The 17,511-nt window shown below is 37.3% G+C and overlaps 1 protein-coding gene across 1 annotated transcript; it reads left to right on the plus strand.

Annotated features, from left to right (window-relative positions):
• The first annotated feature begins 2,309 nt into the window (after positions 1-2,309).
• Positions 2,310-4,782, plus strand: LOC149171103 (uncharacterized). Its single transcript, XM_089427435.1, has 3 exons — positions 2,310-2,632; positions 2,773-3,016; positions 3,971-4,782. Exons 1-3 carry the CDS (start codon positions 2,408-2,410, stop codon positions 4,468-4,470), a joined length of 969 nt encoding a protein of 322 aa, XP_089283561.1. The 5' UTR covers positions 2,310-2,407; the 3' UTR covers positions 4,471-4,782.
• Positions 4,783-17,511: the final 12,729 nt, after the last annotated feature.

Below are 17,511 nucleotides of genomic sequence, written 5' to 3' on the forward strand. Positions count from 1 at the left end.
AGAAAAATATTATAATTTTAAATTTTATTGGAATTACTAAAATTCCAATTTAAACCTAATATATAAATTGGTTTATAAAATTTACAAAATACTAAAAAAAGGATCACCAAAATAAAATGATGTGAGGACTAATCATAATTCCACTTCATATTAATGATAAAATAAAATCCCCATTGTAAAATCATATAGTAGTACTCTAACCTCTTCCATAACTTTGCATCAAGACTAAATCATATCATATAGTAGTACTCCAACCTTTTTCATAACTTTGAAACAAGGCTAAATCATATTATACAGTGGTAGTCTAATTTCTTTCATAACTTTGAACTTAGTGCAACTTTTTGGACCAGCGGAAAATTTTGAGGTAAAATCTTGATTTGTGTTATTTAACTTTGTTTTTTGATTGTATATATGGATCCAACACCCTGAAAAACCCCAGGTCACTTCGATTGTGCAGGGTTACCCATCAAACTTGTGATTTCGATAATTTCGTGCAGGATTTTAGAGAAATTAGACATTTCAATAATTTCGTGCAGGATTTTAGAGAAATTAGACAGGAAAAACCCACCAGAAAAATTGCCAAAAAACCACACTAAAGACAACTCGATTCTTATCCCTTGTTTGTGAAACCGAAGAGAAAAAAGATAATTAATGATGTGGAATTTCAAAACAGATCCACTGGTTAAATTTGACAGTTTTCCTACTTTCTCCATTTGTTTTCACAATTTCGAAAAAAATAGTTTTTCAAATGTATTTGATGAGCAAATTACCACTGTCCACGCAAGTCTCGTTCCCATCCCCGTTCCCATCTTTGTCCGTGCACGTGCATTGCATGTGTGAGTTGAGTGCAAATGACAATGTCATGGCGTCCTTATCCTTTGATACCCTGCCTGACCCCACGTGTAGATGCGCGCAAGGCCAAAGAAAGCGTGTTGGACTGTGATATGTTGCACTGCTTCTGCTTACACAGTGAATGGGGGAAAATGCTATTTCCACCTCTATTACATATTAAATGAGGCCTGACATGTGAGGGGGATACCGATATATAACACCCGCCGTTTTTTCTTTTCCTCCAGCCACGAGGGCGGGCGTTATATATCGGTATCCCCCTCACATGTCAGGCCTCATTTAATATGTAATAGAGGTGGAAATAGCATTTTCCGTCAAAAACTGCGTTGCAGACAAAAAGCGTGTGGATTTGGCAGGCGAATTGAGGTCCACCCATCGATATGATGTGCCAAAGCTGGTGGGGTATGTCGTAATTTTGTCATTATATGTCACTTTTGTATTTCTCTGGATATTAAGTCATTAATATATTTATTTCTTTTCTAAAAAGATAAAATCTTAACTAAACAAGAACAATTTTAACCGCCCAACAAATATTATTACTTAATAAATTAATAATTTATTTATTTTTATTTTAAAAAATTAAAACTTAATTAAAATATTATTACTTTACCCCATCCCCACAATGTTAATATTTATCATATTGCCATGATTCGTTATCTTTATATGGGAAATCACAAAATTTTGGACAAAAATCATTAACTTAGTACGTAATACTTAATACTTACCACTTACCATGACTGCTTATCTCGATGTGACAAGATCCTTGGCTTACTCCCAATGTGTTAAGATGAGAACCCAATGTTGGCACAAACCACAGTTTGGGGAAGGCGAGTCTTATTTCCAATCCTATAACATATTTATGACATTCTGACATGCGCCGGAGATAGCCTTTTATAACACGGATCCGGATAATTATAGAAAAAAAAAAAAAGCTGCGCGTTATAAAGGGCTATCTCCCGAACATGTCAGGCGTCATAAATATGTTATGAGGTTGGAAATAGCTCTTGCCGTTTGGGGAAGGCCAATAATTTAAGGACCTTCACCACGTCTTTTCTCCGCATCACATGAGCTTGATTCCAATCTGTTTGCACTTTGCACGGAGCATGAAAGGCTAATGGATGACATCATGATATATCACTGTGGCACCCCAGGAAAAGAAAAAACGGCGGGGTTATATATCGGTATCCCCCTCACATGTCAGGCCTCATTTAATATGTAATAGAGGTGGAAATAGCATTTTCCGTTTTTAACAGCCGTGGACCAGCTGTCCTGTCCCTACTCCTCTCCACTTGTCCTGTCCCTACTCCTCTCCACTTCCACCTGTCGCAACAAAAATCACCCTTCATCACCGTCGATTCGCCGCCTCAGATCATTCTGACAATCTCATCCTCGTCTGCGCATTAACTCATTAATGCTTTTCAGTCCATAAATTTGTAAGCTTTCTGCCTAAATGTATGAGAAGTTAGAAGGATCATTCGGTGAACTCGAAGCTCAATTCCGATTCCAGCTTTGTGTGGAAAATCCCCTTAATGAAAGCACCACAGTTGCTATAATTCCAATGTGGGGATCAGACGATCTGAGCATGGCAGATGATAACAATGGGAATGGGGACGAGTCTGACTCTTTCAGACCTATGGATATGTCTTTTGGATTTATGGAAGAAGATCCACAAGTTTTGAGCACCTCCACCTACTGTAATGGTCCAGCCATGCAATCAGGCGTTATTGATGGGTCCAAGCCTCATAATATACCTGACTTAGAGGATCAATATCAGATACTGAAGGTATTGGTTTTTTTTCTTCTAATTATTAGATTTTTTTTTGGAGTTTTTGGCAATAAATTTTTTGGTCAAATCTCTACCATTTGTATATGCTTGATTTCTTGTGATATATTCTTGCTGATTCCGTGAGCCGTGATGTGCAGAGCTACATTTCTTGCGCGTGTAGTGTTTCAGAGAGGACGCTGAGGAACGAGACAGTTAAAGCTCTAGAGATGGCCATGGAAAATTGTGCTCCGTGTGTTCGCAAGCATGATGATGAAGATCTCACGTGCAGAGGGGCCTGTCAAGTCCATAGGATGGTGATGAACCACCTTAGACAGGCAGGCTACAATGCAGCAATCTGCAGGTCTCAGTTCAAATACATGGCTGGAGGTTTTCCCCGTGGGGGTGAGAAAAACATCACTTGCTTTCCAAATTTTTTAGTTTATGATTTTGTTTTTTATGATCTGAATCATAGGAATTTTTGAACCACAGAGATTTTAACTATGAATTTATATGTATGATATACTTTGAATCTTATAATTTTAACTTATAATTTTATAGGTATGATATTTAGTAATAGAGAGTTTAACTTTGAAGTTTGAACTTCATTTATTAAGGTGACAATTTGGCCTGGATAGTTATTTCTATATATATATTTTATGAATAACTATCTATATATATTTTATGAATTGATATTAGCAGTGTTTTAAAATTCTAGAAAATGGGTTCAAACCTTTAGACACCTAACTCTGTGTCTAAATTTAGATTCTGAAACTCGAAGCTGTAACTTATATTTCCAAAAATAATTGCATTACAGTTACCTCTAGAATATTACATAATACTTTGTATACTATATATTACCTAAAATTCTACATTCTGAAACTCAGAAATTCATATTTACAAAAATAAAATAATTACACATTACAGTTACTTCTAAAACATTACTTAATACTTTGTATACTATATATTTACATAATACTTATTACATTACTTAATACATTGTATACTATATAATACATAATATTTCATATCACTATTACATAATACTTCATATTTTTTCCTTTTTTTCCTCCTAAAATTCTAGATTCTGTGACTTCAAGTAACTTCAAGCTGTAACTCATATTTCCAAAAATAATTACAAATTACAGTTACCTCTAAAACATTACATAATACTTAGTATACTATATATTACATAATACTTCATACTTCCAAAAATAATTTCTAAATAATTACACATTACAGTTACCTCTAAAACATACATAATACTGTGTATACTATATATTACATAATACTTCATATCACTGGATTGCAGTTGCAGGGTTGTCCCATTAAAATCTTCTCCTTTTTTTCTCCTTGCAGGCGACTATTTGTACATGGATGTGATATTGAGGAGCACAAATTCCCGCAAAGACATTCGTTTGTTTCTGGACTTGGATTTCAGAACACATTTTGAAATAGCGAGACCCACCAGGGAATACAGCGCCCTCCTTGGGTTGCTTCCCAAGATATATGTAGGGAGGGGTGATACATTGCAGTCCATTATAAAAATAATGTGCGAAGGTGTGAAGAATTCATTAAAGAGGAAGGGGATGCACCTTCCGCCATGGAGAAAATACAAGTACATGCACTCCATGTGGTTCGCTCCCTGCAACCGAACAACTGAATTAACGCTTGATCCCTGTTTCGATGGCAAGATCGTGGAGTGGAAATCGGGATGGCAGGATTGGGAGCCGCCCGCGGTGGCTGCAAATCCGGCGACGGAGAAGCGTCGGTCGAAGGTTTCAGGCTTAGCCAGAGCTTTGAAGGAGGCGCATCTCACTTCTTTTCCGGCAGATTTTGTCAGCCTGCCTGTGTTTTGACGATTGTGCAGGTTGATGACGAGGCTTACGGGGGGTGGTTTTATATTTTCTGTGTTTGAGCTTAATCACTGAGCGTGGTATTTTGGGATCAAATCAGGAGAGGTACATGATAGAAAAATTAGCAGAGGATGGTGAGATCCATACTATAACGCAATTGTATTGGTTTTTTTTTTTTTTTCAAAGATCGAGGAGGTTGGAGATGATGCCAGGTCCATTCTCCAATGGAAATATACTAATTAAGGGGAGGATCCAGATGTCCACAGCTAATGATAAATCTAACCTAGAAATGGCAGGTTTTTAGTTGAAGAGGAACCATTCAAAACTGTAATTTCAAGAGTATACCAAACGCTAACGTCAAAATCTTTCAAATTTCGTAGCAAAACTTTCGGGAACATGAGGCCTCAGTTTCGTAACTTTTTTTTGGAAATGACGTGAAAAAACTGCACTTCCCTCTCCATCTTTTCACTGTGTTAAAAACTCGCAATTTTTCTGCCATCTTTATTTCCGTGGCAAAGTTTGGGATTTTGGACTTACCTTTCTATCTCTCCGCTACGTGTTAATATATATAATTTTGTTAACATTTTATATTAAATTCATTTTTATCATTTTCAAAATCTTCTGGTCTGAAAAATATATATTTTTTATCTCCGACCATCAAAGAAAAGCATCACAAGGAAACCACCCTAACTAGCTCATCTGCTCATCTCCCTAGGTGCAGCAGGCGGTGCGATTAAATTGTATGTTGGTCGAGTTGAACGCTATGGGATTTGTTGTGTATCAAAATCATCCGAGCTTATTTTCATGAAAGCTTTAGGTGCAGCAGGTGGTCCAGTTAAATTGTATGTTGGTCGAGTAGCTTTGGTGCGTATCAAATCATCCTACTCTATTTTCATGACACCTTTGATCTCTCAATTACGTCGGGAAGCACTGACCCCATTCTTTAAAAAGAAAATTCAATTCGGTGTATTTTACACAAAAGCAACATTAACTTTATTTGAATTTTACAAAGCTATTTTTATATAAATTTATAATTTCAAAATAAATTATATATATATAGATAGATATATCTATATATAGATATAGATATAATCTCAAAGTATGTTTTTTCTCTTCTTGAGGATAAGATATTTATAATACAGCAACAATTTAGGCAATATAAATCTTGAGATGGCTCTTAAGATTCTTAAAATTTAGTTAAAATCACTTTTATAAATTAAAGGTTTTTTCTATTAAAAATATCAAAAACTATTTTTTCCTTATTAAAAATATTGGTAGATGAAAAAAATTGCTATCATCTACCGTATAAGATCAAACTAACTATATAAAGGTTAAGAGAGTCCCTGAAATTGTGTTAAATTTTAATTAAAAACACAATTTTAATCAGAATCGCTTTTAATTTAATCTAGGATAGTATAAGGATGTCTATTTTGAATAAAATAAGACAAATATAAATAGAAACTATGCTGCCATAAAGAGTTATGGAAAATTAAACTAATATAAATAGGTGATCGATTTTAATTTAAAAAACAAAAGATATTATGGTTAAAACTATGTAAAGAAAAAATCAATATCAATAAAATCTCAGGAGGTCAATAGTAATATTACTTATTCAAAAAATTACTATGTTTTTAAAAATATAGTAATGTAAGATTTTGTCATCTTTTTGAGGCCAAAAGATTAAAGATGAAAAATCCTCTCTCTTAAATTGTTTTACATATACTCAAATTAGATATTTTTTCTAAAGATTTGTCATGCCAATTCTTTTGACTTTTTAACTTAGTGAATTATGATGATCATGTTGAGAAAGGAGTTGTCTTTAGTGTGACTTTTTGGAGATTCCCGTGATGGAATCCCGTGGAAAAAATTGAGGTTAAATCTTGATTTGTATTATTTAAAAATGGCAAGAAGAAATTCCAATTTAATTTGTCTTTGAATTAAACTTGTAAATAGGTAATTAAGTTTAATTAACTTAATTAGCTTAGGAATTTCGAGTTGGAAGTCTTTATGTAATCATGTATATGTTCTCCCTAAATTTTAGGGATCCAAGATGAGTTTAGATTGAGTTGTAGTTAGATTAACTTAGTTTATTGAGTTATGGTCAGTTAAATTAGTTACATCTGTTTGTAAAACTAGTAGACAATTAACAGTCAGTTGGTGAACTGGTGCATCCACAAGTGTTACTCCAGTCAACTGAAGATTCCCCCATGAAAAACTCATGCATGTCAGTTCTGAGAAAGACCCAATTGATACTAGAGTGCAGTGACCGTGACCGTGTACTATCAGTTGTATGATTTACTGAGTTGTAAATATCATGCATGCAATCAGAGAAGGACCTATGTTTGGATTGCACAGTTTTGGAAGGAAATAGGGGCTTGGGAGGCAGAGGAAATTGGTTAAGTGTTGGCTAACAACATGCTTGTGAGGTAGAGAGTTGAGCATACCTGTGTGAAATTGTTCTAGTGAGAACAAGCTTCGTATCTTCACTCATATTTCTTATTTAATGCAATATAGATAGGTGGGGTTTTGAGTTGTGGCTTTCCTGAAGAGAACTTATTGTGTTATGTGCTATTGGTTTATCTTCTTCTTGTTCATATTGTTTTCATCGATCTATTGGCTTTCGCTGGTTGAAAGTAGAAGTAGATTATTTTCCCGTGCTTTAGTAAATTGCATGAGCTTATGAATCTACAAGAAATTCTACATGGTCTCAGATTTGAATTCAATATACTATAGGAGATTTTGATGTTTTGAGTTTTGGGTTACAGGTGAAATTCAAATTTGCAATACATACTTCAGGATCAATAGATGACATTTTACGGTTTATAGCTCGAGTATGCCTTGGAAGGCAGCTCGAATTTTATAGCCTGGAGGGACAAAATGGAGGTTGCTCTAGAGGATAATGGCTTGAAGAAATTTGTTGATCAAGACATTCCTAAGGCAGGAGCATCGGATGCACAAAATCTGGTCGAATGGAAGAAGTGTGTGGCGAAGGCGAGACAGATAATCCTTGAGGGAGTTTGAGACCACATTGTCTCGAGTCTCCATTGTAAGGAAACTTAGTATGCTATATGGAAAGCATTGACGGACTTGTATTAAAATAGCAGTGACCAAAGGAAATTGGCACTGTAGGACAGGCGAGACTATTCCAAAATACTTGACCAAGTTCACTCAATTTCGTGATGAACTTGAAAGTGTTGGAATCACAGTTGCCGAGGATGATATGGTGAGTCTTGCTCTTCTGGGAATCCCAAAGAGTTGGCATAGTTATCCGGAGTTTGTCAATGGTCGAGAGAAACTGCTAGATTGGGAATGACTGTGGTCGGATTTGATGCAGAAGGAGATTAGGAGGAACACCGGGGATGGCTCTTCATCAGACTAACAATGAAGAGAACTGTGCCTTAGAGATTAAGGCAAAGAAGGGGAAAGGGAAGGCTTTCCATTCCAAATCAGATTCTTTCCATGGAGGTAAGAAGAAAGACATGATGAAAGTTAAGTACTTTCATTTTCACGATCTAGGCCATTTTGTGACAAAGTGTCCACTCAAGAAGTCTAAGAAGAAGTTCTCAGAAGGAGTGACAGGTGAGGCTTTGGTCTCTCAATTAAATTGGATTTTTTCCTCATTGCATGCATGGTCTCATCAATGATGGGAAGTGTATGGTACTTAGACAGTGGAACTTCATTCCACATGAATGGCCACAAGGAGTTATTTAGTGACCTAGAGGAGAAAGATCTCCAGATGCATATCGAGATGGGTGACAATGGGAGGTATAGTGCTACTGGATTGGGCACGATTATTTTTCAGAGGGTGCATGGGGCTCCACTCACCTTGAAGAATGTTATGTATCTGCCCGGGCTGAAGAAGAAATTGGTATCCATTTCCATGCTTAGGGATAGGGGCTATGATGTGATTTTCTCGAAAGGAAACATGTTCCTTTGACACATAGCCATGGGTTAGGTAAAGAAGATAGGGATTCGGGTGAAGAATATCTATAAGGTGGAGGTAGAGGATTGTGTTGTTTTGAGCACGAAAACAGAGATGGTGCAGAGCCGAGACGTTGGCAAGTTGTACCACAAGTGATTGGGGCACTTGCATTATGGGGTTTTGAAGATCATGCAGAATATCTCCACTAGTTTTCCCAAAGGTACGCTAGAGCAAGTTCATACATGCGAGGGGTGTACTTTTGGTAAATACACCAATTCTTCCTTTCACAACAGAGATAATTGAGTAGAGGATATTCTAGAGCAAGTCCATTTAGATGTGTGTGGACCATTCTTGACAACATCCACGACCAAACAAAGGTATTATGTTATATTTGTTTATGACTTTTCTTGAAAATGCTCGATATTTTTTATGCAGAAAAAGGATCAAACCTTCACAAAGTTTTGTGAGTTTAAAGCATTGGTGGAGAAAGAGTCAGGAAAGAAGGTTAAAGCTATACAAAGTGATAACGGTGGTGAGTATGTCTCAAATGAGTTTAAGAACTTTTGTGCAGTGGAAGGGATTAAACGGGAGTTGATGGCACCCCATAACTCTCAGCAAAATGGGGTGGTCGAGAGGAAGAACAGAAGCATAGTAGGGGAAATGAGGGTGATGTTGCATGATCAAGGTCTCCCACTACACTTGTGGGCTAAGGCATGCACCACAATGGTTTATGTTCATAATTGTAGCCCACATTGAATTCTTGGGATGAAGACACCAGAGGAGGCTTATTCTGGTAAGAGGCCAGATGTTGGTCACTTCAAGATTTTTAGGTCATTGGTATATTTCCATGTGACCAAAGATGCATGGAGGAAGCTTGAGCTGACATCAAAGTTGGGGATATTTGTGGGGTACACTCATACACCTCACAACTATCGGGTGTACTTATCAACCAATAGGATGACAATGGTTTGTAGGGATGTAAAACTTGATGAGGAGAAGGTCAAGTGAGTTCTCTTGAGAGGGAGATTTAACTACATGTGGTTGAGGAGATTTTAGCTCCTAAGGTTGAGGAGCCTCGGATTGATGTGGAGCAGCCACATGCAAAGGATACGGGAGTGGAGACATCCACTCAGGCAGACTCTTCTAGAGATGGGAGAAAGCATAGTAGAGAGGTAGATAGATTGTTGTTGGATGCTAGAAAGAATGTGGGAGCACCCACATCACAACGCAGATAGAGGAGGTCACCTGAGAGGTAGATTGGATACATGGCTCTTATGAGTGGATGTGTTGAGACAAAGCGATCTTCCTTTGAGGACGCAGTGCGGAATCCAGTTTGGGTTGATGCCATGGTGGAGGAGTATGATGTTGAAAATGCAACAAGATGATGAAGCTTAGTGAAAAGAAGTCACCTTCACTAAGTGGCCCCGCAGGCTATTTTTGGCGCAAATTCTATTTTTAGACTATGTCTATTTCTAAACATATGGATCATGGTCTATGAGTTGCAGGATGCTATTTGTGGATGGTTGGTCATGTTGGTAAAAATAGATGGACTTCTATTTTTAGACATATGGGCGGAGTCTATTTTTATACTGTCAGGCTAAAAATAGAACAGTTGAATATTATTAGCTCTTAATAATATTTGGACTATAAACATTATCTTATCCTCTTGGAGCACTTTAGTTCGAGCTACGGATGTGGCACATGCTGCTGTCAGAATGAAATATGCTTTTATTATAAGTTAGTTGAGCTATTGCATGATGGACTTCAGTTAGAACTCAAGTGGTTGAGTTTGGTGGAGTTGATTGAGGAGTTAATGGAGTTGTGTTCAGTTTGACTTGGTTGAACTAGTTGTATTTAGTCTAACTGCAGAATACACTAGTGATGAGTGATGTGAATTAATTGTTAATTAATTCACTAATTATTAACTCATAAAGCAACTAAAGAATACATCAGTTAACTCAGTGCATGGACAATTCAGTGGAGACAGGTGTTAGAGGTGGAGATTGCTATCAGTTGTGACTATAGTTGTGCATGAGATTTGCACAATCAATGGATTGAGTATTGCCAATGAGGATTGCATGGTTCGGCCAAGGAAATATGATTTTGGATCAGCCATACTCATCCATTCTCATGCAGGATTGCGCAGTGGAGGCAGGCAAGCAGTGGAGGAGATTTGAACCTGTGATTGATTCAGATCTAAGCTAGTTTGTGTGTAACAGGTGGAGATAGTACTGAGTACTTGTGAGGAGTATTGTACTATGTATTGTTACATGTTCTCAATCAATATAATATATAGATAGTTGGGGGTTTTCAGCTGTATGCATGGGCTATTGGTTCACAAAAAGAAAAGAAGGCGTTGCCTCTTGGGATCGACTACCTGCAATGATAACTGTCAATGACTGGTGGTTGTCTATGAGTGTATGTATGATTCTAAGCGGGTGCATCATATATAACGAGCTTTAGTAAATCACTCTTGGCAAGGTATAACAACAAATAGCTCTATCCCATCCATGCACATAGTAAATATTCACTGTACATAGTTTTTATTGGCCCGCCCCCTGCCCCATCCACTAACTGCTATTAAACTCCCTAACTAACTGTAGCAACACGTATGTCTAGCCATTGTATCCTCGTATGGTGGCATGGGTTCCTTCCTTCATATACTCTATACGCTATGATGAAAGGGAAAGGGAATCCTGGTTATTGTAGAGAAACGAACTTAAAGGGCCTATTTCAGTAATAAGAAAATCCACTTCAGTTAGAACTCAAGTGGTTGAGTTTGGTGGAGTTGATTGAGGAGTTGATGGAGTTGTGTTCAATTTGACTTGGTTGAACTAGTTGTATTTAGTCTAACTGCAGAATACACTAGTGATGAGTGATGTGAATTAATTGTTAATTAATTCACTAACATTAACTCATAAATCAACTAAAGAATACATCAATTAACTCAGTACATGGACAGTTCAATGGAGACAGGTATTAGAGGTGGAGATTGCTATCAGTTGTGACTATAGTTGTGCATGCGATTTGCACAATCAATGGATTGAGTATTGCCAATGAGGATTGCATGGTTCAGCCAAGGAAATACGAGTTTGGATAAGCCATACTCATCCATTCTCATGCAGGATCGCGTAGTGGAGGCAGGCAAGCAGTGGAGGAGATTTGAACCTGTGATTAATTCAGATCTGAGCTAGTTTGTGTGTAACAGGTGGAGATAGTATTAAGTACTTGCGAGGAGTATTGTACTATGTATTGTTACATGTTCTCAATCAATATAATATATAGATAGTTGGGGGTTTTCAGCTGTATGCTTTCCCCGTGATATACTGTGTTGATATGTGTGATTGATGCTTCAATGTGCGCATGCGATTGTTTCTGAATACTGCAAAATTGATGATAAACGTAGAGGAGGCTATGTATTATGCATGCATTCTGCAAATAGTGTATAATCGGGATAATCTCTGTGAATATGTTATATTATTCAAAATTTCTACATGGTATCAGAGCAGAGTTGATAATCAGATCTATTATTCAGAAAGTGATTACATTTTATTTCTTCAGGCAGAGTCTGTAATTGGGCTAGGTAGCCACTGGATTCATCCTTCTTTTGGAAGGTGAGATATCTAGTAAAAGCCCATACAGTCAATCTCTGTACGAGAAATACTTTGTTCTCACAAATTTTAGATCAGAAGTGGTTGAGTTTTGAGCTGGTGGAATTTGAATTTCCAGCAGTGTTTTCTTGGTGTCAAAGTTGAAATGTCTTTCAACAGATTGTGATTGGAGTATGCTCTTGAGGGTAGCTCGAATTATATTGCATGGAAAGACAGGATGGAGGCGGTGTTAGATGACAATGGGCTGAAGGATTTCATAGAGGCTGAGGTCCCAAAGCCTACTAATGCTACTCACGTTGAGGCTTGGAAAAAGAAGACAACAAAGTGTCGAAGGATTCTATTGGAGGGCATGAAGGATCACATTGTATCCAACCTGCATGGAAAGGAATCTCCATACTTGATGTGGAAAGCATTGACAGATTTATTCCAAAGCAAGAGTGACTAGAGGAAGTTGGCACTCAAGGATAAACTCATAAACATTAAGTGTGAGAATGGAGACAGTATGCCCAAGTATCTCACGAAGTTCACCCAATGTCGGGATGAGCTGGGAAGTGTGGGGGTGACTGTTGATGATGAGGACTTGGTGAGCTTGCCTCTCCTTGGTCTTTTGAAGAGTTGGCATTCCTATCAGGACTCTATCAATGGTCAGGAGAAATTGCTAGGATGGGAGAGACTTTGGTTAGATCTTGTGCAAGAGGAGATTAGGCGGAATATCAGGGACGGATCTTCATCAAAGGCATCTGATGAAGAAAATTGCGCTTTACCTGCCAAAGCAAAGAAGGGGAAGGAGAAGGGTTCTCTTTCCGAATCCAGTTCTTCCAATGATGGGAAGAAGGTTGACAAATCGAAAGTGCGATGCTTTCGTTGTCATGAGGTGGGCCATTATGCTGCAAATTGTCCACGGAGGAAATCCAAGAAGGGATCTGGGGAAGGATTTGAAGGTGAGGCACTTGCTTCACAATTCGAGTTGGATTTCACACTCTTCGCATGCATGGTTTCATCCATGGTGGGAAGTGGTTGGTTTCTTGACAGTGGAGCTTCTTTCCACATGACCGGTGACAAGAGTTTGTTCAGTACTTTGGAGGAGAAAGATCTCCAGATACTCATAGCGATGGGTAATGATGAGAAGTATAGTGTCTCAGGTGTAGGCACGGTTATTTTTCAGAGGAAGCATGGAGCTCGCCTTACCTTGACCGATGTCAAGTATGTACCAAGACTGGAGAGAAACTTGGTGTCGATCGCGATGCCGGAAGACAGAGGCAACCCAAGGGATCTATATTAAACCCTAGGATTAATATTACAAACCATATCATTAATATTATACCCTAAGAATATGAACCCTTATATTAATAAACACAAGGGATTAATATTATAAACCAAAGGGATTAATATTAAAAACTCAAGGTATATAAACCCTAAGGTAAATATTATAAACCCTAAAATAAACATGGTTGACAATTTATTTTCATTTTGAGACCATGTTTTTCATAATGTGTCATTGGAACATGGTTAACCATGATTATAAACCCAAGGGATTTATATTAAACCCTAGGAATAATATTATAAACCCTATGATTAATATTATACCATAAGAATATGAACCCTTAGATTGATAAACCCAAGGGATTAATATTATAAACCCATGAGATTAATATTATGAACCCAAGGTATATAAACTCTAAGATAAACATTATAAATCCGAAAATAAACATGATTTACCATGATTTATCGTGGTTGATTTTCATACTGAGACAATATTTGTCATAATGTGACATTGCATCATGGTTGAGCATAATTATAAACCCAACATATTTATATTAAACCTTCGAATTAATATTATTGTAGAGCCTCTATTCTACACCTACTTGTCTACCATTTTCCTCAGTTCTTCCTTATCTTTCCTTCACTTTTGCCTCATTTTCACCATAAAACCTCTCAGATCATTACATTAGGTGTCAATAAGCATGATCAAGCAAGTTTTGCTAATGGATGACTATTTGTTTAGATTTTGACTTACTTGCAGGAATCCCGCAGCTATCTGATGATCCCGCAGCTATCTGAAGATCCTGCAGCCTTTTTGTTAAACACAATGATCCACGTGTCGGTTTGCTAGATGAGCCACATGGGCACTCAGGTATCAACGTGCTCGAGGTTCCTGTCCCATTGTTCCAGCCATCCACGTCATCTTTACCCATGGTCAAAGCTGGTCAAGTTACGGTCAACTCAAGGCTGTTTAACGGTGATTGTGAGCTGCTTGGTCACGTCATCTTAAACGGTGACTTGTCCACGTTCTACAGGTGGCAGGGGACATGATCCAACATGGGATTCATTACCCATGACGACAGAAGCATTAAACTCATCCACGCAGCCGTATGATGTGTCCAGGAACCATAAATACGCATGACTGTTTGTTGTTTTTCAGTTAATTAGCTGTACGAGTAGGCTATCTTAGAAACCTCTATAAATAGCTGCGTCTGCGTACGCTCATCAGACTTTTTATTAGTTGTAATTTTCTGAACTTGTGTGGAATTTAAGAGCTTTGTGAACTCTGTTTTCTAGTGCTATTCCAGCACTCTGTTTTGTATACTTTTTGCAAATGGAGGAATAGACATAGCACCGTTTTGAAGTTTCCAGATCTCTGAGTTTTCTTGTGGCTGAATGAACAGAGGACCCCTGCTCATCTCAGCTTTTGTAAAGTATTTTATGTGCAGTATTTCGTTATTTTCTTGTTTATTTCCTTAAGCATGTATAATTTCATTTACTTGTTTTCCTTTCTTTCAAGCTGATCAGTGTTATTTCTTTGCAGGTTTCTTTTAGCCCGGGATTTATTTTTTATATGTGTGTGTTTGCTTTACAGCTAATGGTATTTGAAGTTGACAATTCAAGTGCTGCCTTTATCTTTATAGTTGATTTTTAATCTTATTTCTCAAAGAGCTGTTAACATACATGAATGATCTTCATCATAAACTATTATCTTTTAAGATTAGAATATCACTAATTTGCAGCTAGTTTGAGTGCTTTTTGGACTGTTCTTTCACTACTTTCTATCCGTGCTTTACACAGTACATGTGCTTTGAAGCATCGAGTTAGAAAGAGCAAATCATCACCACTAGTCTTTAAAGTAGAAGTTTTGATTTTAAGTGCTTATTAGACTATTTTCTCACTACTTTCTAATCATACTTTGCATAGTACATATGGCTGAAGTAGAGAATTAGAAATAGCAAATCATTATCATTAGTCTTTCAAGCATATTTTTCTCACTTTTCTAATTCCACATAAGCTACTTCCTATCCGTGCTTTACACAGTACATGTGCTTTGAAGCATCGAGTTAGAGAGAGATAATCTTTATTCTTGGGTTTTAAAAGTGACTCTCTTTTCTTTTATTAGCAGCAACTTGAACGGTGTCTAGTGCCATTGGTAGTGGTCATTTGCTTTCAAGTTTATTTCAAGTCATTTCAGTTCACTTATTCTTTTCAAGCATTTCCTTTCAAGCAAGTAATTAGAGATCACTCAACACACACTTTCACTCATTTAGGATTCACTCTACACACACACCATCACTCACTTGTTTATAAATTCTCACTCCATCTTAGGAACATAATTAACCACAACAACACCCCCAACGATAAGAAAAACTCTAAGAGGTTACTTAAGTACATATAGTACACCCTCACTTCATCAGCTTACGAGCCCCGGGTTGACAATAAATACTAGCAATTTAGATAACACTAAATTGACTAAACATTTTGGCGCCGTTGCCGGGGAAGTGAAATTAAGTAGCCATATTCTTAGAAGAAAAAAAATAAAAAAAAACTTCAAGAAAAGAAGTTAATAACCTATCTAAGTATGCTCTCCTCTTGCACTTTGAAGTGATCTGGAGGATCAGAAAGGAGAAAGTTATTGATTTAATAGTTTCTTGAGTATGCTCTCTTCTTGCACCTAGAGTGAACTGGAAGATCAGAAAAAGAACTATTTAACTTAACTTGAAGATAAAATAAAAATGACATGCATAGAGCTAGAGATTCTAGGGGAAGGTTTTTAGCTAGAGCTCGAAGTTCAATCTTTACAAGTCCATCTGCTTCAAGAGATAGACAAGAGACACCTCCCTTATCTCCAACCGAAACTCCTAGTCCTGAAATTCAAGAGCTAAGAGTTGACTCTCCTATACCTTCTATTGAGTTTGAACTAGGAAGAGACTCTTCTCTTTCTCCTACCAGAAAACCAATTGTAATTGAGGAAATAGACTCACCTGAAGAGGAAGGAGAAATCTCTTCTCATTCACCCTTTGTAGAAGAACCAGAAGATTTTGAAATCCCTAGGAGAATCATCATGGCAGAGGAAGAAGGAGGCAGTAGAGGTAGAGGTAGAGGAGGAGGAGGAAATAATAATAACAATGGAGGAGGTAGAGGTCCCATTGGAGGAAATAGAGATGGGGATAATTCATTTGGGTTTCCCATTGTTGATGAGGACTCCCGAGCCACCATGAAAAATATATCACCATTCGTCCTCCCAAATTTTCATGGATTAAGAACTGAGGACCCTGAAACATTCTTGTTTGAATTTGAAGTTGTGTGTCGAACCTATGACTATCTGGATGATACTCAGAAACTCAAACTGTTCCCATCAACATTAAAAGATCAAGCTTTGAAATGGTTCATGGGATTAGTTACTCAGTCCATTAGGACCTGGGATGAAATGAAACAAACCTTTTTGGATAGGTATTTGGACTATTGTATGCCTACTAATCATAAGGATGAGGTTTTTAAAATGATGCAAAAAGAAGATGAGAGCCTAGATAATTTACTTGAGAGATTTCAATATAATTTAAAAAGAGCAAAAATGAGTACCTTGGATGAAGAGACCTTAAAAGCCCTCTTATTAAAAGCCATTAAGGATGAATGGATAGATATCTTAAACATGATGGGGAAAGGGGATATTTCTCAACTTTCTCTCAATGATATAGCTGAACTTTGTATCCATCTCTCAAGGGGCAAATCAAAAACTCAAAAAGGGCCTAGAGATCCTTCTCTCCTTAGGGCAAATAAATCTGCAACAGGATCAGTGAGTAGGGCTGAAATCGGTAATATGATAGATGAATTTAAAACTGACATCTTAGGGAGTCTTAGTGAACAAATTGATACCCTTAAGATTCAGAATAAACAAAAAGCAGAAGCCGAGGCTATGACCATCTTTTGCCCGAAGTGTAGAAAGAAGCATGCTTTAAGGGAATGTCCCTTGGAAGCACAAGTTGTGGAAACCTGTGTAATTTGCTCAAAAACCCATGAGACCAAGGAATGTCCTTCAATCCCTGGCCTCAAAGCAGTCTTTCAAGAAGATCCAAGTACGCTTGAATCCCTTTGTTTTGTTGCAAGAAGACCTTGGCAGGGGCAGCAAAATCAAGGGTTTAATAACTCTATGAATTTTCAGCCCCCACCAAATTGGAATCCTTGGCAACAACCTTGGTCACAACCACAAAATCCTTTCCAAGCATGGTTGCAAAGCATGCAAAT

This window comes from Pinus tabuliformis, chromosome 4_2, assembly GCF_031772625.1.
Source record: "Pinus tabuliformis cultivar Carrire ecotype Pingquan chromosome 4_2, CPIR1, whole genome shotgun sequence".
Taxonomy (NCBI): Eukaryota; Viridiplantae; Streptophyta; class Pinopsida; order Pinales; family Pinaceae; genus Pinus; species Pinus tabuliformis.